Below are 25,082 nucleotides of genomic sequence, written 5' to 3'. Positions count from 1 at the left end.
CCCCCCCCTCACGATGAGGCCCCCCCCCAGCTTCTTCTCTTCCCCCCCACTCCTCCCCCGAGGCCCTGCCCCTGGCCAGGCCAGAAGCCGGAGCCAGGCAGTAGTAAGAGCTGCCCAGGGAAGCCAGGCCACTGTGGGCAGCCCTGGAGTCCCAGACCCTCCACTTGCCTTGGGTGGCATGCCCAGGCGGGGTGGGGACACAGGCTGGGGGTTGCTATCGAGCATCCCGGCCCCCTGCCCAGGGCACATGGAGAGTCTGGGACTTCAGGGCTCCCCACAGCAGCCCGTGCTCCCTGGGAAACTCTTTCCCGACCCGGTTCCACCTTCTGCCTGGCCAGGGGGTGGGGCCTCAGGGGAAGAGGAGGAGTGAGGGCGGGGCCATGGATGGGGGCGGGGCTCCTGCTTGCATCCTACTTTTGCCTTTTGAAAAGGTGGCCATCCTAGCTGAGTATGAGCGTGTTACTAGAGAGGGATAATTCTTCTCCATCTGCCTGTATGTAATAGATGGCTTTTCTCACTTGGACAGGATGAAATTGAGTTTGGCTACATACATGCTCCTCACAAATGCTTCCCTGTGGTTCTGGACTCTCCCAGAGATGGGGGCCTGAAAGACTTTCCCATCAAAGAGATTCTGGTAAGAGCAGCCTATCTGTTTTGCAGACATGTTTGGTCTCTCTTGTATTGTCTCCTGGCAGAGGGAGAGGCTTGTGGTTATCAGTGAGCATCTTCTAGGCCAGGTGACAAAAGAGTAGGAGCCAAATCTTGAGGCCCCCTATACATGCAAACTCCCTTTGAAGACTACAGGAATTTGCTTGAGTGAGGGCTGGGATCTGCCTAGCCTAGAGTCCCATGGACTTCAGGGGTCTGTGTCATGGATCCTGAAACAGGACTGGGCCCTGTGAAAGCACTTGGTTATTTCCCCCATAGTCTGGTGTTGTATTGTGCTTTATCTCTACAAAGAGGAATCCGATGCTTAACCCAGTTCTGGGTTTAAGATCTGTTTAGATCTTTCTCCAAAGGCTGCTCCCAGCTCAACTTCCCAGTGTGAAAGAACATAATTCTGTAAGGGTAGTTCACATGGTGTCAACATTTCCTGCTTTCCCTGTGACCAGAAAACCTGTCTGATTGTTTCCAAGCCTCAATCTCAAATAGCTCTTTATGCTAAATCTGTATTGGTAGTTAGATTCTCGGATTTTAATTTATTTTGTTTTGATAATGACAAAACCTCTTATAATATTAAATGTATACGATCTTAAATATATGTGGTATTAAATATAATCTTTTAAATATAACATATCATAATCAATGTTTTATAATATAAAAGTCAAAGTGAACTGAAACAAGAAAGGCCGAATGAAACACTCCATTTCAATTTTGAATTGTTTCAATAATTTTCCTTTGGAAAATTCATTGAAATCGACACGTTCCCATGAAACATTTTGATTTTGCTGAAACCACTTTTCCTGCTGGAAAACTGTTTCAGTCTAAAATTTTTCAAACAGTTTTGCTAAGAACCAAGAGCCAAATTCTCCTCTGCACTGTGACCGTGCAGCTGTATGGATTTCACTGGACTCCCAAAAGCACAACAGAGAATGTGGCCCCAGTATTTACTATTTCAAAGAAGTAGAGGAAATGCGTAGAAGAGAAACCGCGGAGGCTGGCAGGGAGACTCTGGAACAAATTGCTACAAGATGAGTTTTTAATACCATTTATTTGCTGTGCAGGTGACCGAGAGAGGCAACTATCCCCCTGTGTCCACTTCCAGCTTGCTGAGGCTTTTAAGTTATAGGTCACAGTTTAGTAAAGAATCAGAATTGTAGGACTGGAAGGGACCTCGAGAGGTCCTCTAATCCAATCTCCTGCACTTATGGCAGGACCAAGCCATCAAGGGAGATGTCCCATGTCCCATGAATCACCCTTTCTGCTAAATCCTTCCTGGTCCAGGGACCAGCTCCTCTTCTGCTTCACAGAAACATTCTGATTTCTCCAGCTGACCTTTAAGCCAGAAGGGGAGGGAACATCCCCAGCTCTCCTGCCGAGGCATCCCAGATCAAGGGGGTCATGGGATAGCCCTAATATCTATTTAAATTGAGAGGCCACAGTCATGTTTTCTTGCTACCATTCCAGGGATTCCTTGATCCTGCTTATTTGAGGCCAAGGGCTTTTTTGTGCCCCTGTAAATGTGCGGCATCCCCTTCATAAGGAGAGGAAAGGACAACCTACTAGGATTCACTTACCCACTGGACCCGGAGCAGGAGGGAGGATGCAGCCAGCTGCCACTAGGTTGTTTTCAGGGCTTATCACTGCTGAATGTGAAGGGTCAGCTCTCCAGAAGTTAGGCTGGGAAAGGTTCCCATCAAAGCAGGGACTCTAACCTGGGGAGCTAGAGTAGAGAACAGGCAGCTGTGTGTGCAAAGAAGGGCTTGAATGCAAGGCATCTGGTTGAGAGCCATCCCCAGGCTTTACATGCTGGAGGCCGGTGTCTTTTTTTTTATTATTCATATAGGTATTCTGGTTCTGTTATAAAAATGGTATCCCCCTGCCTCTCAGTGTCCTTCTGTGGAGCTCTGAACCCTGTGACCAACCTCCCACAGCCAGATCCATCCAGAGATTGCAACAGACAGCTCCAGCTGAGGGCAGGCAAAATCCTTGTCGGCATCTAGCAATGCTATGGCATAGGGAGGGGTCAAGCAGGGAGCTTTCCACAGCCATTACTTCTTGCTCGGTGGTTGGATTCCTATTTATTCTACAGAAGGTGCCCAGATCTGAGTTCATGGGGGGCGGTTTGGATCCCAAGCCAATGGCGGCAGGCCCATCTCTCGGCGCAGCTGGTAACCGGAGAAGGGAGCAAGGTGCCACAGAACTAACACAAGCGGCTCCCTTTGCTATGTGTCCACTCTGAGAAGGTTAATCGCTTTCAAATGCATTGAAATATATCATTTACCATGCCTCAAATGAGTACAAGCAGTCCTGGAGTCGACATGCAGGATGGGAATAGCACATTGACCGTCTTCTTTACAAATAAGCCAGGCAACTACTTATCTCTGCCCCCCCTTGATAAATTCTTTCCTTAGTATTTAGAGAAGCAATTTCAGCCTTGGGAGTGCTAACATATTATATTCCAATCTTGTGCTTTGAAGCCTCACCTAATCCCCCTTCTATCTCCCCAATCTCATTTTCCAGCTGGCACAATTTAGCCCCACACACTTTTTCCCCCCGCAGCATGAAAAAGAGATGCAGGGAATTAGCCTCTTGGAGTGAAACTGAGCTTTGCTGGAGCTGATAGGGCTTGAATGCTCCCAGGGCAGCGGGGATGAAATGGCCGTGGGGAGGAGAACGAGGGTGTATCGGAGATTGGAGCCTTGCGGGCAGCCTCCCTCCCCATTGTGCATTAAAACAAAGACGGTTAGCATGTCTTACAGACCCAGTCCCTTGCCGCAATAACTAGGCAAGGCCTTGAGCAATTTCATCAGGGTGAGAGAGGATGGCGTTCCCTTCCCCTCTGCCCAAAGCCACAGAGCAGGAGTTGAGCCACCCCATGGTCACTACTCCAATCTAGGACCTGGGGGAAGATCCCCACCCCACAGCACTAGTGTGCCCCCCTTTGGCAGGGAGGGAAGAACTGAATGAGCTACCTGGTGGTGGATCATCTGCCCTGGCCATCTCCAAACAAACAGTGTACAGGCAGCCGCAAACCCTGTCCCATCCCACCACCCCCACAAAGCAGATCTGTGCTGGTTCTGCTGCAGGTGGGGCCCTCTGAACCCGCTGTATTAGCCCCTGATTCTCTTGTGCCATTTTAACCCACAGCTGAGACTCACACAAGAGTCAGGAGCTGCAGATCTTGCAGCACTGGGTGCGGGGGAAATACCCAGAGCACAGCTGAACACAAATGGCCTTATTAGTCTTGTCTTTCGTTCGCTGAAAACCCACTTCCTTCCCCTGCCAAAATCAGCTGCTGACTCCTTTGATTGGACCCGTTGTGAAACAAAACAGATGTGCAGGTGATTGAGAACAGTGACTGTGCCCCACACAAGGGGTTTTTTCCAAGGAGACTCATCCAGGGCATATTTTTTTCTCCACTGTTTATATTTTAGAATTTGATTTTCACTCAGCAATCTTATAACCTGCCATGTACAGTCATTGCCAACAGGCTAGAGCCATATGTCTGTGGGCTCTTTGCAAGCTGTGCCCATAGGATCAGCTTTGACCAGAGACAGCAACACCATGCGGCATCTCTGCAGTGTTCCAGCTGCTGGGATAAACCACTAATGGGATTTCAAGACCGTTCAGTCTCGGGAAGTTTCAATAGCATAGCTGAGATTTCAGCAAAGCTTCCCTCCTCATTTCAGCTCCCTTTTATAGACCCCATGAGAGACCTCTTGATCCACTAGCCTCAGTCAAGCAATATCCATTACTGGGGGCATCAATGGGCCTTCTGCTCCCCCTCAAAAATGCAAATCTAAGTGAGGTTGTAAATAAGGATCTGGCAATGACCAGTGCTTAGAGCACAGGACTGGGAGCAGGGACTTTGAGGTTCTGTTCCTAGTTCTGCCACTTACTCATTTGGGATAAAACATTCAAATGGCTGCTGCTTTTGGCTGCTTTGTTATTTGTCTGCCCAACTTGAGACATCCAGGGTCTGATTTTCAGAGACACTGATCCCCAGCAGTTCCCATTGATTCCATTTGGAGCTAGGTGCGCTCGTAAGCTTTGAAAATCAGCACTGGGGACCAGATAGTCCAAAGAACTTAGCTCCCATTTAGGGGCCTAAATAAAGAGGTGAGATTTTCAGAAACACTCAGCTCCCTGCAGCTCCCTTGGAGAACAACAGGGGGTACCAGGTGCCAGGCACTTATGAAAATCGGGCTGCTTACGTAAGGCACCTTAATGGGAACTGAGCTCTTTTGGAAATCTGGCTCAAGGCGTCTCGGGTTGTGGAACCAAAACCTTGTGGCATCCCAAACCAATAGCCCCTTTGGCAAATGTTGGTCTTAACTTCTCTGTCTGTTTCCCCACGCATAAAATATATTATTTCCCAACCTTGGTAAATCACCTTGAGATCCTCAAATGAAAGGAATGGTTGGTGCCAAGTGTTATACAAAGCAGTGGAAAGGCTAGTAGCTGAGCAGGTTATGAGACCATGGTTCAGACCAGTGATCTCAGTAGTTCAGGAGCCAAATTAGCAACCGACATGACCCAAAAGAGTTCCAGTCATGTGAATTAATTGTTTCATTTACTATAGTACTGTTGATATTTCCTCTCCATGGATCACCACCTTGTAGTGGTGGAGAGGCTTGCGTGTCTCAATGACCCCGAGAGCGATGCTGCCTGGAGTGATGTACTCCCTTAGGGCTACCCATGGCAGAAAGGTCAAGGGCGAGGTTCCAGACAAAGTGTGATCCAAGAAGTCCCTAACGGCAGAGCAGACGGAGGATAACTGTTGTGTTCTGTTACAATGGCTGTGAAGGTGGACGTAGGCTGCAGCAGATAGAGGATCTCCAATTGTCACAGTGCCCAGGCCATTGGTTTCAAGTCCTCTATCTGTCAAGGATAGCATGGTGACTATTGTGCACCATCTCCCCACTTTAAAAGAAGTCCCGCACAGGCATCTTCCAGTTTTGGGGAAAATAACATTTGCACAAATCAAAAGTCTGATGGCAGTCGGCGAGTGGCAACAGGAACAGGACAGCGAAATCCGGAAGTTCCTAATTACAGAACGACACACAGGCGGTGGGTGTTGATACAGTGATCTTGCTCGAGGATCGAAGTGGGTCGAGCATCTCAGCAGCTGCACCCACAACTGAGCAGTCCTATTTAGGATCCACTCTGCTCACCCCACATGGGGAGGGGGTTAGAAAAGGTACCCTAAAAATAGTCTTGCCTCTGTTTTTCCTGTCTGGATAGGCTCATCTAGCAAGATCATCACCTCAGCAGTCGAAAATGTAATAAACTTTTCAACTTTGGAACTTGGAACGTACGTACCCTGATGGACAACTCAAACAGCGACCGACCAGAGCGACGTACAGCCATTATTACTTGTGAATAGAGTCGGTTTAACATCGATATTGCTGCTTTGTCCAAAACTAGAAGAGCTGATGAAGGGCAGGTGAGGGAGGAGAAAAGAGAATACACCTAATTCTGGAAGGGAAAATCTATGGATGAAGCCCAATTGCATGGAGTGGGCTTTGCTATAAAGAGCAAGCTCGTACGGTGCCTCTCTGAGGTACCAGTTGGCATCAATGAGCGGTTTATGACACTCCGATGGAGGCTCACCAAAAATCAACAGGCAACTATTGTGAGCACCTATGCACCAACACTGGATGCTGGTGAGAATGTAAAGGAAGATTTTTATTCTCAGTTGGAAACCATTTTATCAGAGACCCTTACAGAAGACAAGATCAGCCTTCTAGGGGATTTCAATGCACGTGTTGGGTGAGACCCAGACCTGTGGAAAGGAACAATTGGGAAAGAAGGAGTTGGCAAAAGCAATTCAAATGGAATTCTGCTCCTTACCAAGCGTGCTGAACATGAACTTATTATTACGAATACTCTCTTCCGACAAAAGGAAAAGTTCAAAACATCTTGGAGACACCCACGGTCAAAGCACTGACATCTCCTCGACTACGTCATAGTTCGTGCCCGCGTTCATAGTGACGTACTTCTCACAAGAGCAATAACAAGTGCTGACGACTGTTGGACTGATCGTCGCCTTATTCGATCCACAGTGAAAATTAAGATCGCTTCCAAATGGAGGCTGCAAAAGAAGTAGATCAGGCGCAAGTTGAAGGTTCAAGATTTGAAGGACCCTATTAAGCGTGACCACTTCCAAGCATTCTTAGAAGAAAAGCTCCCATCAGAGTTTCTGGAAGAAATTGAGGAACATTGGAGCCAGTTGAAAGCAGTAATCATCAATGTCTGTGAGGAAACCATAGGCTACCAAACCAGAAAACATCAGGACTGATTTGACGAGAACGATGCTGAAATTGAGCAACTCATCAATGAGAAGAGAATGGCATTTTCTGCTTGGCAGAACAACATAAACTGTAACATAAAGAGAGAAGCCCATGCCAAAGCAAGAGCGGAAGTCCAACCTAAAACCAGAGAACTCAAGAACAAATGGTGGACTGAGAAAGCGCAATAACTCCAACATCTCACGCATATCCACAATACATGTGGTTTCTTTAGTGCCACCAAGGCTATTTATGGGCCAATTTGCCATGGTATGAATCCTCTTCACTCTAAGGATGGAACCGCACTTTTGAAGGACAATGAAGCCATCAATTCTTGCTGGAAAGAACATTTTGAAGAGCTCCTTAACTGTAATTCTATGGTTGCAGATGAAGTCCTTAAGCAAATCCCACACCAACAATTTAGGGATGAGCTCGGAGACCCTCCCGATTTGTATGAGGTACACAATGCCACCAAGCAGATGAAGAACAACAAGGCAGCAGGTCTAGATGGGATCCCCACTGAAATCTTTAAAGATGGTGGACCAGAGCTAATTTGGCAGCTTTACCTGCTTATCCTTAAAATCTGGATAAAGGAGGAGATACCCAGTGAAATGCGGGATGCCCTGATTGTTACCCTCTTCAAGAAAGCAGATAAAGTGGATTGTGGAAATTATTGTAGTATCTCCCTCCTAGCCATTGCAGGCAAAGTTCTGGCGTGGATCCTTGCAACCCGCCTTCTGCCCCTCTCAGAAGAAATTTTACTGGAGTCACAGAGTGGTTTCCGACCATGTCATAGAACTGCGGATAGGATCTTCACAGCACGGCAGCTGCAAGAAAAGTGTCGGGAGCAAAACTGACCACTGTACATAGCTTTTATTGATCTAACTAAAGCCTTTGATTCAGTGAATCACCGTGCCCTCTGGACTGTACTTTCTAAGATTGGATGTCCTGATAAATACATCAATGTCCTAAAATTCCTTCATGATAACATGAAAGCTACTGTTCTGAGCAGCACTGGCTCCCAGAGTGAACCTTTCAAAGTACAAACAGAAGTCAAACAGGGCTGTATCATCACTCCAACCATGTTTGCAGTTTTTATTGCTGTCATTCTTTACCTGATTGCTGGGAAGTTTACAGCTGGCATTGAAATCATTTACAGAATGGACGGAAAGCTGTTCAGGGTTAGCAGGCTGAAAGCCAAGAGTAAGATCTCCACACCATCTCTTGTGGAACTCCTGTATGCTGATGACAACGCAATCTTTGCCCACTCTGAGAAAGATCTTCAAACTGTCTTGAACGTGTTTGCCGATGCTTACGCATGTCTTTGGTCTCACTCTTAATATCAAGAAGATTAAAGTGCTCTATCAGCCTTCTCCAAATGCGGTATTTCATGCCCCATCTATCAAAATCAATGGAGTGGCACTGGAGAATGTCGATCATTTCCTCTACCTTGGAAGTCATCTCTCATCCAAGCCAGATATTGATGCAGAAATTCAACACCGCCTGAGCTGTGCCAGTGTAGTTTTTTCTCGTTTATGGCACGAGGTTTTTGAAGATCATGACATTCAAACAGACACCAAGCTTCTTGTTTATCAAGCCGTTATTCTCCCAACACTGTTGTATGGGTCCAAAACTTGGACAACCTATAGACACCACTTGAAAGTCCTTGAGAGGCACCATCAACGCTGCCTTTGTAAGATTCTGAAGATCAAATGGGAAGACAGGCGCACCAGTATTAATGTTCTGGAAGAGGCAAAGACCACCAGTATCGAGGCAATGATCATCCGTCAGCAATTCCGCTGGACTGGTCACGTTGTGCGGATGCCAGACCATCGCCTCCCAGAACAGGTCCTGTTCTCTCAGCTGAAAGAAGGGCACCATAACGTGGGTGGACAACACAAGCATTATAAGGACTTGCTGAAGGACAACCTAAAAAAGTGTAATATTGACACTTGGGAGACACTTGCCCAGGATCGCTTAAAATGGAGTGAAGTCCTACGTGATGGTCCCTTGCATAGTGAACTTGCTCGCCGACAAGCTGAAGAGGACAAGAGGCGCAGAAGAAAGGAGAGACTGGCTTCCAGTCATGGTGAACAGCCTCCTGCTGAGCCTGAAAACATCTGCCCTCATTGTAATAGAACTTATGGTTCAAGGATTGGCCTTATTAGCCACCTGAGGACCCATAACTCCCATGGAAGATGATCATACTCGGTAACGAGTGATCGCTCATCATTCATATTTAAACAGTGTGACTGGGAAATATTTAGTTTATATATTATTCTCACAGCAAGTAAGTTAATAACTGAGTGCAAGTTGATAACTTCACTGGTTAATAACACAGGGAAAGCATCCTGATTGGTTCATAACTTAGATTCGTTAACAGTGATATTACACTGTGTTTTAATACCATATGCTGCAGAGCCACAGGAGAGGCATTAAAGAGCCACTTGCGGCTCCCGAGCCATCTGAGTATCACTGGTTCAGACCGTGCTTTAGAACCTGAACTGCTTAAGCAAAAATAAACCCTGAGCTCCCCCAGGGAAATCCTGGCAAGGGAAGGATTTCAGGCCCTTTCAGAAAAAAAAAGTCCAAACAACTAATCTCTGGAAGCTGGCGAGAGGATGGAAAGAGAAAGTGAGATCTTCTTCCCCGTCGTATAAAAGCAGGCTCCCTTCTCGTGCCTCTAGAGCTAAATGAGCCCAGAACATTCGGAGGAGTAAGCAGAAACCAACCTGTTAAACCGACACGTCCGCATTCTCGTATAAATCAGTCTAATGGCCCCCGCAGAAATGGGGCCTACTGTGCGCGTGAAGGGATCCCTTTTGGCCAAGTGTGTCTCCCGGGCATAGCGTAAACAAGCCTGTGACCGTTCCAGAAAAAGAAAGAGATGCCGGAGGCCCATGTCCAAGTGCGTATCCCATTATAACCAGCACCGTCCAATGTGTCCTCGTCCGCTCGTTCAGACAGAGGCTTCCGAACTCCAGACGGTGTCGCATGTCCTTGCCAAGTGCCCACAGACTTCTTTGGACGGCGTCCACCTGGCTGATGACGACGCCATCAAGTGGCTGGGCACCTTGCGCATAGGCTGATACGCACTTGTGGCAGTGAATGCAGAGCAGGCCTCCTGGTTTAATGTGAGTGTAGGATTCTGGATTGGCAGCATTTTGCATGGGTGTAAATGAGAACACAAGATGCAAGGTAGTGGAGAATCAGTCCCCCCCGTTCCCCTCCCCCCAGCTGCACTAAACTAAGTGGCCCAAATTTATCCCTGGCACAACTAGGCTGATGTCAATGAAGTTGCACAGCGGCCTGCCAATTCTGCCTGCCAATTCTGCAACATTGCAATACATTTTCCCTTGCTAATGCAACTTCTTTATACCCAAGCGCGAGCAGCCTCTTCCATTGTCAGCTTTTCCCTTTCCCCTAGAATTTAAACCATAACGTTGCAAATCAGATTGTCACTCACACATCACAGTGTGAAAGCAATGTGTATGCACATCAATGGCTTCTTGTGTTGTCTTTTGTAAACCACTTGCCAGACAGTCTTACCATACCTCTGGAACGGCAGTGAACGGTTTTGCTGCACTGTTAGCATTTATTTCCCTTTTCAATATTGCCGTGCAGTTGACCCAAAATGTCAGCAAATTATTGCGGGCAATGCAGATAGTGTGAAATTCAACTCCTGCAGAGCATCACCCCAAGACCGCTTAAGTGCCACTTCCAGTAAGCCCCTGAAAATAAGACTTAAGTGGGACATAGTCCTTGGCATGACTCTGCACAGGGGTGAATTTCATCCTTTGTGACCACATTGTACCATGAACATTTGCCAGCTTTCATCAAGAACTGCTCATTCACAGGTTTCCCTCTGCTAATACTCTTGATATTTTGACCCTCCGGAAGTTGGAGCAGTGTTGAGTTGAGGAGGAGGACGTTTTCCCATCTGCATGTCTGACTGTTTACTGTAAACCATTCCAGCTGCCACTTTACCCTCCTATCTATTCATTCGGCCAGCAAAGGGTTTGTGTAAGTCAGACAGTGATCTTCCGATAATTGCATTGTGGGTGGGGATATGTGAGCCTGCAAACATAGAATCATAGAATCATAGAATATCAGGGTTGGAAGGGACCTCAGGAGGTCATCTAGTCCCACCCCCTGCTCAAAGCAGGACCAATCCCCAATCAAATCATCCCAGCCAAGGCTTTGTCAAGCCTGACCTTAAAAACTTCCAAGGAAGGAGATTCTACCACCTCCCTAGGTAACGCATTTCAGTGTTTCACCACCCTCTTAGTGAATAAGTTTTTCCTAATATCCAACCTAAACCTCCCCCACTGCAACTTGAGACCATTACTCCTTGTCCTGTCCTCTTCTACCACTGAGAATAGTCTAGAACCATCCTCTCTGGAACCACCTCTCAGGTAGTTGAAAGCAGCTATCAAATCCTCCCTCATTCTTCTCTTCCGCAGACTAAACAATCCCAGTTCCCTCAGCCTCTCCTCATAAGTCATGTGTTCCAGACCCTTAATCATTTTTGTTGCCCTTCGCTGGACTCTCTCCAATTTATCCACATCCTTCTTATAGTGTGGGGCCCAAAACTGGACACAGTACTCCAGATGAGGCCTCACCAGTGTCGAATAGAGGGGAACGATCACGTCCCTCGATCTGCTGGCAATGCCCCTACTTATACATCCCAAAATGCCATTGGCCTTCTTGGCAACAAGGGCACACTGTTGACTCATATCCAGCTTCTCGTCCACTTGCACTTCCTTCCGTGCCTAAACAGATCTGCTCAATTGTGCAGAGAAGAGTGAGGGCATCTCATGGAGAGAAGGGGGTCCCTTGCCATGTAACCCCCTCCTCCTGAACCCTCATCATGTATCCATGGACTGTCGGACACAATCAAACCTTCAGGCTGTAAGGGAAGCAGTTAAGCCATTGTATCTATGAGCACTGTGTGTGTCAAATGCCAAAGACAGAGCAGGTCCAAGGGTGCTGCTCCACCATTAATCCCTAGTGCAGCATTAGCCCAATTTATGCCTACTGCTCTAGTTCCCTAGCAATCTTGGTAAACTAATTTTATTCATCTATGCTGAGTTCAGGAACTTTAGGCGTAATGGGCGTGTCTGGTAAAGACCACATGGGGTTGGGGCAAGGAAGGAGAATTCACTATAAACACTTGTGCTGATTGCTGTGTTCCCAGGGCCCAGACTTCGGCTACGTGACCAGGGAGCCTCTGTTCGAGGCTGTCACCAGTCTCGACTCCTTCGGCAACCTGGAAGTCAGCCCTCCGGTGACCGTCAACGGGAAGGCATATCCCCTGGGGAGGATCCTCATTGGAAGCAGCTTCCCCACGTAAGAGAGAGTTAGGAAGATGGCGTGTTTCACAGCAATCGGGGGTCGTAAGGATACCACTGTTCTCTGTTAACTGCCCATCTGTCTCCACACAGCTGGGTATATGGTGTGTGTGTGTGTGTATTTCTAGCCCGAGCAGTTCTCGATCCCTCTTGTAGGGTGAGCTGTGGTTGTTGACACCTCGTCAACAGATTCGGGGGATTTGTTTGGCCCGTCATAATTTTCCATCACTGGCATTTTTTAAATCAAGAATGGATGTTTTTTCTAAAAAATCTGCTCTAGGTTCAAACACAAATTGAGTCAGGGAAGTCCTACAGCCTGGTTTACACAGGCCATAGCAGATTGTTACAATGGTCCATTCTGGCCTTGTAATCTGTAAATCTACGGAGGGGTGTGTGCAAAATCCAATTTGCAATTTGGGTTCCAATCGTCCCTCACAATCCCTTCCAAAGATCAGCAGTGTCTGGACTCCTCTCCAGTCGTGAATGACTGTGGTTTAGCAAGGTCACGGGCTGACTCTTCTTAGCTGTTTTGGCCATGGCAATCGTTCGTCACCAACAATTTGCTATGAAATTTTATCAGCATCACCTTGGGATGGATGTTAAGTGGGTCATGCACTTGAGCTGTCTGTCCGCACAGGAGCAGAGTGACCTTCATGAATGTATTTGTTGGTGTCTTTAGGAAACGCCAGTAGAAAAGGAATTGTTAGCATCACCACAATCTCTGTCTCTGCCGGGCTGGATGGGGATTGACGGGGCAGTCACGCTTTTGGTTGCATCGCTTTTTTCTTCAAACCATCGTCATTGTCACTTTGTCTCCCGTCTAAAATGTTATTTTCTTCATTTGTATTTTTTTTTTTTTTTGCCCTTTGGACAATCAACTGCTAGATCTGCTGGGAGGAGGATGACCAAGGTGGTGAGAGAGTTCCTCTATGCTCAGCAAGTCCAGTCGCCTGTGGAGCTCTACTCTGATTGGCTGACCGTGGGTCATGTGGATGAGTTTGTGACTTTTGTGCCCCTTCCTGACAAAAAGGTGACCTACCAGGTGGCAATTTTCCAAAGGTTACAAGGGAAAGGAACAAGCTTCAAGCCCCTGCTAGGTTTTTGTTGGAAATTTATCAAGCTCTTTGGGCATAATGTTTGCCCCATCTTTGAAAAAATGAAACTGAAAGGGAAACCTGCCCCTGTTGTCTCAGGGCAGGGAAGGAGGCCGTTCGTTGATCTATTTGCTGTTAGAGGCATGGGCTGATATTTTCAAAAGCACCGATGGGAGTTCAGTCAGAGTTGGGTGTCTAAGGCCAGGCCTACTCTACAGGGCCCACGTTGGTACTGCTAGGCTGGCAGACACCACCAGTAGGCGTTCTGCCCGCGTAAATACACCTCCTCCTGGATGACGTTCGGGGCGGCAAGTTATATGGGCCCGTGGTGCCCGTGCTCCAGCAATATTCAGGGCCCGGGGGCCCAGCTCCAACAATGTTCGGGGCCGGGTCTCTGCCCCGGCCCAGCCTGCCGCCCCCGGGCGTCCCTGCCTGCGCCCTGGGGGGCTGCCCCCTGCAGCTCCATGCTCCGCTCTGTGCCCGGCATCAACTGCCACCGCTGGGTCCTAGCACCCCCCAACCACAAGTGCCAGGGCAACCTGACCCTGACCCTGCCCTTCTGCCTCGGACGGACAGACGGACCCTTCCCTTTTCTGGCAGGACCCTCCAGCAGCAGAGAGGGCCCCCCTGCCCGCAGTCACCACTCCTGCCGCACGCTGGGCATGGGGCAGCCCCATCCCCCACCCCCAGTGAGGCTACAGTGAGGGGCAGCAGCAGGGGAGGAGGTGCACACGTGATGGCAGCCCTCCCCCCCGCCCGCACCCAGCACCCACCATAGGGGAGGCGAGGGAGCTTCCTGCACCTGAGAGGGGACAGTGGTGCGGGGTGAGTGTGCTGCCGAGGGGGTAGAGGGGCTCCTCCTCTGGAGCTCGCTGCTGCCGGCGGGAAGAGGGCTGGTGGGAGTCCTCCTCTCTGGCCCCAGCCCCGGGGCTGCCTGTCTGCACCCCAAACTCGTCATCCCCAGCCCCACCCCACCCCAGAGCCTGCACCTGCAGCCAGAGCCCTCACCCCCCCCCGCACCCCAACCCTCTGCCCCAGCCCTACGCCCCCTCCTACACCCCAAACCCCTCAACACCAGCCCTACCCCAGAGCCCTCACATTCTTACATTATTTAAAAATATATATATCGGCTTACAAGGCAGGCGGGGGGGGGGGGTTCCAGGACTTGGACCCGTACTGGGCACCACCAAAAATGATACAACCCTGCCACCCCTGATGACATTAGTGTTGCCAACAGAAGCACTGCTCTCTCATCGTCGTCACATCTACGCTGGGGGGGTTTGCCAGCATAGCTGTGTCGGCTAGGAGGTGTGATTCCCCCCCCCCACCCGTTCCATATTCCTAGCTGACACAGCTATCCTTGCAAAACTTTGTAGTAGAGACCAGGCCTTTGTCCGCTAGATTCCTTTGATCATCCCAGGCCTTGTTCTGCCTGTGAGGCGCTTCGAGGCCTCAGTGATGTGAGACAGGCGCAAAAGAAAACTCAGCCTGCTCATTTCTGAATGAATGAGAAAGGTCTAAAATGTGGGCGACTAAAAGCAGCGAGTAGCTAAAGTGGCATAGGGTTAATTTAGCATTTCCTGTGGGCAAGACAGGTTCAGTGGGTGCTGCAGCTGCTCCTTACCCCTCAGGATGCAGCCCCGGAAGAGAATAGTTTGACTGCCGCGCCATCCCAAGAACTAGATCGTTGACCGACCGAAACAAAAACAAGCCCGGCCAAAAACAAATGGCCAGAAATGTTTGCATCTAGACATGTATTAAATTCTTCTGCCTGTGAAGTGCGTGCCTAGTGGAGCGGGTTCACTGAATTTCCCTTGCTCATTGCACAGCCATTATAATGGACAGTTCAGTCCTCTTTGCCACAGCTGCTAAGCAAACACCTTCTTAGTCCTTGTTTTGACAGAAGCGGCTGGTTGGCCTTAAGAAGATCTAGCACAGCTGGTCCTTACCGATGGCTCTTGAGAGCTTTGTAACCAGTGTCAGTGATTCCAGGACATGGGAGTAAATATATAGGGTTCAATGCAGGGTGAAAGGCGCCGGGTGCTTCTTAGGTTGGGAGGATCCGAGAAACTGCACCAGCGAGCTGTGGGTTTCCAAATCTTGATGAGGTACAATAGGGAGGCCGTGCCCAGTGGAGTAAGAGGGAGTTATAGTAACCTGGCTTTTTCCCATTAGCTCCCTTGGCTCTTAGGGGCGGTCCCTGACCAGAAGGAGTTTGTGTTCAGTGCGGTGGACCAACTGTGCGTTTGTTACTGAGTTGTAAATTATTATGGCTGCTCTTGATTATAGTTATTTGGTGCTTTCCTCTTCGCGAGTCCCTTACTCCCTTCCTCCCCCTCTTTCTCCCAGCAATTCCGGATGCTCATGGCCAGCACGTCGGCCTGCTACAAGCTCTTCCGAGAGAAGCAGAAGGAGGGCCATGGAGAAGCCACCATGTTCAAAGGTAAGTTACTACATACCTGCTTCCCGGCAAAAAGAGGCAGTCAGTAAGGGGAGACAGTATGGCCTAGTGGTGAGAGCAAATAAGGGTGATAGACGGCCTGAGTTCCATTCCCCACCCTGTACTGACTCATCCCAAGTCACTTAGCAGCTCCCTGCCTCAGTTTCCCCAACTATAAAATGTGGCTTCAGGTATTGACCCTCAGTGAATGGTGCAGAGCCATATATTACTGCACACCCCCAGACTCAGGCAACTCTGACTGTAACCCAAAACTGAAACATCGTGTCATCAGATAGGCCTTTCTGTCTGTGGAATAATTACTTTGAACTGGACATTCTATCTGAAGTGTTCCAAAGTATTTTTTTCCCTACAGATGCATCTGATTTCATGTCTTTATTTTCTTTGTGCTTCAGGACAAGCCAAAGGAATTAGCGCCCCTTTACAAAGAAGGGGATCTACAAAATGTTGAGCTGGCACATAGAATGTACTTGTGTTTTCATTTGAAATGTATCCAAAGTACTGTCATTTTCATCAGATGGGAGAAATTGATTAGGTCTCCGAAAGGGGCATCTAAAGTGCTGGGGGTTTTTTCCCAAAGAGAAGAGAAGATTTGCCAAACTGGATGAGGTCATTTGGTCCATCAAGTCAGACGTCCTGCCTCAAGATGCATCAGTGGGAAAAGCCCATGATGCACCTGGCCAATTCATCAATGATTTCCAAGGGGGAATAAGAAAGGAATTCTTCCCTAATCCCGGAAGTGATTGTCTTACACTCGGAAGAATGAAGCTGATGTATTTTCGTTGTCAGCAAGCATGCTGGTTGTTAATTATCATAAGTTATCCAGCCCCCGGTATTTGACTGTCTCTAACCCCTGCAGCAGCCGATCCCACAAGATAACCACCTGCTGAGGGTGCAATTCACAAATGTCCCATTCAAGCTCTATTTTGAGAAGTTGCGTGGGACTTCAGTGATGCATATGGTTTGAGTTGGCCCTCTGCATAGGGGTGAATTTCCCCCGGGGTGAAATGCCATTAAATCTCTGGATTACTGTGTAACATGGAGGCCGTGAGACAATGATATATGGACCCACCAACAGTAGATATTTTAATGCTTCTGTTGACAGCTCTTGAAACTTGGTCCATAGTTTGCAAATTGCAGATTTTTTTTTTCCAGCAGCTTTTCTCCCATATAGGGCCTGACGTGCCATGATTTATTTTGTGCCGGCTCTGCCAGGGACTTAATCTCTCATTTAGAAAGAGGAAGATTACCGAGATAGTGCAGCTGTTGAATAGCGTTCATGAACAGTAAAGGCGTTAGATGGCTCATAGCACACAAAGCAGCACTGACATTTCAGATTCTTTGGACTGAACAGTTGGCTTGGACACCTTCTGATTATGAGTTCTTCCCTTAGGATGAAATTCCCCCTAGTGTCAGGGACAAGTGCACCACTTAAACTCTTCAGCCCATCTCTGGTGCAGGCCTAGGTACTGACACAGCTCCCATCACCATAGTTACTGAGAGCTTCGTCCTCACAACCCCCATACGAGGTAGAGAAGTATCATTAGCCATGTGAGGCCCAGAGGAATTAAGGGCAACATTCTCAGGATGAGCACAGCTTTTAGGTGCCTCTGGTTTTGAGGACACAGCTTTAGACCGTGCTCACCTGATTTTCCACAATCGTTGAGCCCCTACAGCCCCAGATAAAGTCCACAAGAACCCTGGGTGCTCAGCACCCCTGCAAATGAGCGTCTCCAGTCGGGCACCCAAAATCACTGGCCGTGGTTAGGAACTTTGGCCTAGTTGGTTATCTACATGCGGGGGAAAGCCCAGAGCCGCCAGCATGTGCTAACTCCCACGTGAACACTTTGGAAGTATATTAAGTTAAAGTGCACAAAGACACTCTTAGTGCGGAGCAAGAGTGTCCACACAGGGAGTTAATTTAGAGTAGTTAGTGCACTTTAAAGTCACACCCTATCTGACTCCACACTAACTTCCCTGTGTAGACAAGCCCTTGATGACTTGCCCAGCGTAACATAGTGCGACAATGACAAAGCTAGAACTCTCGTTACAGTGTGTATGGTAACACCCGTTGTTTCATGTTCTCTGTGCATATAAATCTCCCCACTGTATTTTCCACCGAATGCATCTGATGAAGTGAGCTGTAGCTCACGAAAGCTTATGCTCAAATAACTTGGTTAGTCTCTAAAGTGCTACAAGTCCTCCTGTTCTTTTTGAGGATACAGACTAACACGGCTGCTACTCTGAAAGCTAGAACTGACTCCCAATCTCCTGAGCTGCCGTGCAGTGCCTTGACCACAGGACTTTCCATCCTGATTCCAGAAACCTCTGCGTATATCAACTATTGTAAAACAGAAGGTCTGGCTCACGCGTCACTGTGGGCCTGCTCCAAACCCACAGAAGTTGGGGAGGGGGGAGATGTTCTGTTGACTTCAAGATCAGGCCCTGTGTCCTTTATAATTATTGATGGACCTGATGTAAATTCAAAGTTCAGGGTGTTCTGATCCAGGGCGTTGGTTTGACTCAACTTTATTCATAATTTTAAGTACCTTGATCAAGGCCCCTGAAACTCCAGCATGAACTGGAATGTTCTAGTGTAGGGTGCTTGCTTTGGCTGTCATTTCATTAATCAGATGGCTGATTTTGTTTTCTCTGTATAGGTTATTCTGGGGCAGACACAAAACGGGTCACCATTAACAAGGTCCTGTCCAATGAGGTCATGGTGCAGGAGAATCAATACGTACAGGTAAATAGCTACTGAGGGCTGACTGTGGGGCTGTGGCATGTGGAGGACATCCCAAAAGGCGCTTCGCTGCTGCTGAGGAGGGCAAGGGGGAAAAAGGAAGATGGTATTGTCCCATTGAGTAAATATGTGCCACGAGAAACATAGCTGGCAAGGTTAAGCTAGTGGAAGCACGGGGGGGGTCATTGCAGGAGCTAAGAGTTTGCAAAGGCAGCATTTTCATTCCCTAGTGGGAGGACTGATGAAAGGAAACCTTCCTACTCTCGTGGCTGGCGGGCAGTCACTGCAACGGGGTGAAACTGAATGTCCTGCAAAAGACAGGAGATCAGAATGGATGATTCATAGAATCATATATTAGGGTTGGAAGAGACCTCAGGAGGTCATCTAGTCCAACCCCCTGCTCAAAGCAGGACCAACCCCAACTAAATCATCCTAGCCAGGGCTTTGTCAAACCTTTGTTAGAGGTTTTTAAGGATGGAGATTCTACCACCTCCCTAGGGAACCCATTCCCGTGCTTCACCACCCTCCTAGTGAAATAGTTTTTCCTAATATTCAACCTACACCTCCCCCACTGCAGCTTGAGACCATTGCTCCTTGTTCTGTCATCTGCCACCACTGAGAACAGCCTAGATCCATCCTCTTTAGAACCCCCCTTCAGATAGTTGAAGACTGCTATCAAATCCCCCCTCACTCTTCTCTTCTGCAGACTAAATAAGCCCAGTTCCCTCAGCCTCTCCTCATAAGTCATGTGCCCCAACCCCCTAATCATTTTCATTGCCCTCCGCTGGACTCTCTCCAATTTGTCCACATCCTTTCTGTAGTGGGGGGACAAAACTGGATGCAATACTCCAGATGTGGCCTTACCAGTGCCGAACAGAGGGGAATAATCACTTCCCCCGATCTGCTGGCAATGCTCCTACTAATGCTCATCTCCTACTAATGCTATTAGCCTTCTTGGCAACAAGGGCACACTGTTGACTCATAGATTCTAAAGCTGGAAGGGTCCATTATGATCATCTAGTCTGACCTGTGTATAACAGAGGCCAGAGAACTGCCCCAACATAATTCCTAGAGCATATCTTTTAGAAGAACATCCAATCCTGATTTTATAATTGCAAGTGATGGAGGATCCACCGTGACTCTTGAAAACTTGTTCTAATGGTTAATTACTCACACCATTAAAAATGTACACCTTATTTCCAGTCTGAATTTGTCTAGCTTCAACTTCCAGCCATTCGATCAGGTTATATCTTTTTCTACTAGATTGAAGAGCCCGTTATTAAATATTTGTTCCCCATTTAAGTACCCTGGCAGGTCAAGTCACCCCTTAACCTTCTCTTTGATAAGCTAAATTAATTGAGCTCCTTTAGTCTATCACTGTAAGACATGTTTTCTAATCCTTTAAGCATTCTCATGGGTCTTCTCTGATGTATTGATCCCTTCTGGCCTTCAACGCCATGAATCAACACTGGGACAAGGGAGTGAAATAAGCAAATCTTCAGGTCTCTAAGAGGGACCTGGGCAATAAATCTCCAGGCTCTTTTGGGGTCTCCTGACCTGCTTCGAGAGTCGAGGATGAAGATAAATGTGGTGATCCTGTGTGCCAGCTGCCTGGAAGTTTTCACGTTAGCCTCATTCCTTGAATTTCCTGTGGGGATCTTGCACTGCTAATGCAACTGCACCTTAATCATGCTAGAGAACCAAGCCAATTTCAGTGGGAGCTGAGATTACCCTGTCATCAGATAATCATAAAATTGTAGAGCTGGCAGGGACCTCAAGAGGACATCTAGTCCATCCCTCCGCACTGAGGCAGGACCAAGAACACCTAGACCATCCCATACTGCTGTTCCACTTGTTGGACCAACTTGTGCTTGTCCATATTAACCCTCTGATTATCCTCCTTCTCTTCACCCCCCACCCACCCCAGCGCTGCATCGACTGGAACAGAGACATCCTCAAGAAAGAGCTGGGGCTGACTGAAAAAGACATCATAGACCTCCCGGCGCTCTTCAAGATAGACAAGATGGGCAAAGCCATGGCATACTTCCCCAACATGGTGAGAGAGGCCCCTCCCCTGGGACCGGTTGGCTCAGGGCCCCACCCATTCTGTTTCAATGTTTCAATAGGGTGCCTATCATGATCGCTGCCGGTACACAGGCAATATAAATTCCACAATATGTGCCAAGTGTCCGCAGCCGACGCTGAAATGAACTACCAAGCCCAAATGACCCTTCTCCTGAGAACAAAGCCTAGGGCCAACGTTTCTTAAGAGACTCCCTGGTTTCTGGGGGGCCAATTTGGGACTCTGTGGGTCTGATTTTCAGAGCTGCTAAGTACCTGTAGCTCCCACTGACTTCATTAGACGTCACGGGTGCTCAGCCGTTCTGAAAATGGGGCCCCGAGGTGTCTCCTGTTGGGCACCCAACATTTAGTGATTTTTCTTTTTTTTAATTTAGGCCTAAATAAATAGACTGACCTGGCCCCTTGCCCACAAGCTCAGCAAACGTAGGGTCTTGCAGACCAAGGAAAGGGAAGCAAATCTCAGAGTTAAGAGCCCCCTGTTCAGAACACTTTAGCCTTGAACTCTCAGATATTCAAACCCAACTTGAGTAGCCCAGCTGATGCACTGTCAGGGTAAAGCGCAAAGGAAGGGACAGAGCAAAAGATACCATATCTGTGACCTGAACCATAAAGTGCTAGATTTATAGTGCTAGATCAATACTGCGGCTGGTTGGGAATTTTCCGATGGAATTTTTTTAAAATCAGAATTAAAAAATGGTCCATCAATTTGTTGAAACCAAAACTGTTTGTAGGAATGTAACAGTTTCTACTCAACCTTCATTGGGAAATGTTTCTCATGTCCAGAATGGAATTTCTGGTCAAAACCAGAGAGACAGCCGAATTACCAACTGGTTAGAACAGGAACTTTTCCCACATCCAGGTGAGTGCTGTAGCCACCAGGCTATTCTGGTCTCTTCTGTTTTTTTGCAAACCACTTCAAAAGGTCACAGTTTCATCCTGACCCTGAACAGGAAAAAAATTTAAATCGTAAAAATTTTCGCTGGACAGGAAAACCGTTTCCCACCCATCTATCATCAGCACCTTGCACTGCACCCAGAGGCCAATGGAAAGCAATGCAGTCTCCAAAACACATGAGCAATGTGCTCCATGGATGTTTGTTGTGACCTGTGAGTTCCTCAGGGAAGTCATGGAGGGACAGCAAGACGTCAGTTTTACCTTTGCTTCTTACCTTGGTTACTAGCCTTTTTTATTCTATATGTTAAGGTGACATTTCAATCAAAACATATTCAAAACCCCATACATGCCTTGGCATTGGCTCCCCTGAAATGCAACCCTGGATCTCCTCCCTTATTACACAGGTGAACATGATTGTCCTATCTCAAGACCTGGGAATCCCAAAGCCATTCGGGCCAATCATCGAGGGAGATTGCTGCTTGGAAGCACATGTCCGCTCTCTGCTGGAGCCACTCGGGCTGATGTGCAGCTTCATTGATGACATTTCCTCCTACCATAAGATGCTGGGAGAGGTCCACTGCGGTACCAATGTCCATCGCAAGCCCTTCTCCTTCAAGTGGTGGCATGTGATTCCCTAGCAGCCGAGCAGGTGGAGATTCCTGCAGTCGAAGCTCACGTGGGCACTGCTTTTTTTGTTGGTTGGTTGGTTGCTTGCTTGCTTGAGCTTGGTCGAGTTAATCACTAGAACTTTGGTATGGAGTCTCGGTGCTGTGCTTTGGCGCCTCTGTGTGTGATGTGTTTCACCCATTAGATGGGAAGGTCCTCCAGCCACACGCCATTCTGGTTTGCATGCTGCAGGTCCCAGCCCATTCCATTCTGGTTTTTTTCAAGCCCTTGGAGATTATGGCAGCTGGCGGTTGAACTGATCAGGGGTATTCTACCAAAAAAAGATTGATAGAAACTATGGTAGCAAAAGCCATCTTCTGCTGAGTTCTGATGGCAATAATTTGTAATCATGATAATTAAATGGAAAAAGTGTGGAAATCTCTTGGTCTTTTCTTTAAATACGCACATCCTGGCTGCACTAGTTCTCTGCACTGCATTGTTCAAGGTGTAGTCTCTTCATTAGAGGCAGAAACCAAAATTTCAGCTACCAAAAGGTGTGAGTGCTGATCTACCAGGTATATTTCACAGCACACAAACAGAGAAGTGAGATAAAAACATAAAATGCTCTTGCTGGGAGGTTGCAATGTAACACGACTTTATTTCTGAGAATTCAGCATGATAACACACAAGAATGCAAAAAACAGAGAAAGACAAAGCAGGCTGCTGCCTACGGCAGTGAGGGACAACTCATCCCACCTTACTGTAGGCTGGCTAGCTGCAGAATGACTGCTGCTAGACCCAGCTCACATACTTCCCTACAAAACGCCCTAGCAAGGAGGACCAGGAACCCCTCCCTCCACTCTTAAAGTGATACCTTGCAATTCCAACACAGTCCACAATACACCACACTAATCATCACTTCTGGAAATTTGGAAAGCAAGGTGTAAAGGGAAGAGTAATTAAAGGATGAAAGGAACATAAATTCTTTTATCATCTGGCAATGGAATGTAACTTTTTTTTTAAACTTTAAACTGCCAGGGAACACACTAATCTGCCGAAAACATGGTTGCTTCTGGCATTCAGCAGTATTCTTATGCTGTGAAGGATGCGTAGGGCAAATGAGCTGATCTGTTTCCAATTTAGGCTATAAGAAGTCCCTGCACAGCAGTTAACCAATCACCATTTATTTCAAAAGTCTAATTTCTTCCCTTTCTTGTTCCATGTAATCCAAGACATTGTTTTACTGGGTTTGAAAGTCTCAAATCTGCTGCTGAACATTAAGCATCAGTGGCCAAACTTATTCACAGAAGTCATTGGAATCACAGCAGGGGAGAATATGGTCTGATTTTGTTCAAAAGCAAAATTTTGTTTATAAGCTTTCCTCTATGGAACCACCTCCCTCAAGGCCACCTCGGTCCCCCTGTCTGTGGCACATAATAGTTTAGTCTCCTGTGGGCTGTGATACTTTGGTCTGATTTTGATTGTTGGGTTCAGTGTGTGGATGCTGGAGGGTGTTGGTGGCTGTGATCTACAGGAGGTGAGTAGATGATCTGATGGTCCTTTCTGGACTTAAATTCTATGGCTTTATGTCTAAGTGGACAATTTAGGGATTGCTTCCATCATCCAAACAAACAGGACATTCCTGCATTTCAAGTAGATATGGAAGACAAGCTTTGTTTACTGTCTGGAATCAGAGTTCAACCCATGTGAAGTGACCCCTCGATTAAGAGGAATGTCTTGTCCATGTATAAGGCTATCAAGCTGCCAGACTTGGACTGGACATCAGCCCAAAAGCTCTTGAGTCTCACACCTTTTGTTCCATGAATTCATAGAAATTAGAGTTAGAAAAGCCTAATAGATCATGCATTTAGTATATTCCCCTGCTACTGTAGTATTGTTTTCAGCATTATGTTTGGTAGTATTTTTGTCGAGTCTACTTTTAAATCCCATGAGACGTGGTTTCCATAATTTTCCTTGGGAGATTATTCCATAGATCTCGCTGTGATGGGTTCCCCGCAGGGTGCCATCTGGAACTGGGGTTATCACTGAGCCCTCTGACCCACCAGCCTAGGCTCCCTCTCACACTGTGCTGCTGTGACAAGTTACAAAGCCCTCCAAGCTTGTACTTCCACCAGCATTCACACAGGTAGGGTCACACCCAGCTGCAGTCACATGCGGGCTCTCTAATCACCAGCCTAGGACCCCAGAGTAGTACCATCCTGCCCTAGTCAAATCTGGCCAGTATATGAGTTTAATATCCGGACCGCCTCTCCCTCAATGTGACGAGGACCATGCACACTTGTGGTAACCAAGCTGAGTTTTTCCCCAGACACCTTAGTCAAATGCACACTGGTGTGGATTAAAAGATAAAATAAGTTTATTAACTACAAAAAGATAGATTTTAAGTGATTATAAGTGATAACAAACAGCTCAAAGCAGATTACCTAGTAAATAAACAAAACTGCAAACTGAATTTAACATACTAGATAGGATATGAATTAGCAAATTCCCACCCGGAGTGATAAACAGGCTGGCAGATTCTTAAGGCACAGGCTACCTTGGCTTTGCAGCTTGGGTTTCCCAGGTTTTCATACATGGGTTAGCAATCCCTTAGCCTGGGATCATCACTTCCCCCCTGTTCAGTCTTTATTCCTCAGATGTTTCCAGGTGTGGTGTTGTAGGGAGAGTGAGGACCGCCCATGATGTCATTTTTCCCCTTTTATATTTTCTACTCACTTGCTGGAAAGCTCTTTTGCTATGACCTGGGTCAAACAGTTCCCATTGCGCAGTGCTATCTCTGAGAACTTTCTATTGTACACAGTTCCTGGGGTAATCCCTGTGCTTGTGTGCATTTCCTGAATAAACCATTCACACTGTTTGGCCTTTTTACTGTTGCACCTG

General features: G+C 47.5%; 1 protein-coding gene across 4 annotated transcripts in view; it reads left to right on the top strand.

Moving 5' to 3' along the window:
• Positions 1 to 25,082, top strand: part of PADI2 (peptidyl arginine deiminase 2) — a 75,200-nt gene extending 50,118 nt beyond the window's left edge. For 3 of the 4 annotated variants that reach the window (XM_043531917.1, XM_043531916.1, XM_043531918.1), the window contains 7 exons: positions 527 to 634; positions 12,151 to 12,302; positions 13,190 to 13,334; positions 15,748 to 15,841; positions 18,517 to 18,602; positions 20,527 to 20,655; positions 21,980 to 22,613. In XM_043531917.1, coding sequence (XP_043387852.1) covers positions 527 to 634; positions 12,151 to 12,302; positions 13,190 to 13,334; positions 15,748 to 15,841; positions 18,517 to 18,602; positions 20,527 to 20,655; positions 21,980 to 22,213 — 948 coding nt within the window. In that variant the 3' untranslated portion in view covers positions 22,214 to 22,613. Of the gene's footprint in view, positions 1 to 526; positions 635 to 12,150; positions 12,303 to 13,189; positions 13,335 to 15,747; positions 15,842 to 18,516; positions 18,603 to 20,526; positions 20,656 to 21,979 lie in introns of all 4 variants that reach the window. The other variant, XM_037881431.2, reaches the window with a different exon arrangement.

Source organism: Chelonia mydas, chromosome 18 (assembly GCF_015237465.2).
Source record: "Chelonia mydas isolate rCheMyd1 chromosome 18, rCheMyd1.pri.v2, whole genome shotgun sequence".
Classification (NCBI taxonomy): Eukaryota; Metazoa; Chordata; order Testudines; family Cheloniidae; genus Chelonia; species Chelonia mydas.
The sequence above is the reverse complement of the archived record's forward strand: the minus strand, read 5'-3'. Positions and strand labels throughout refer to the sequence as shown.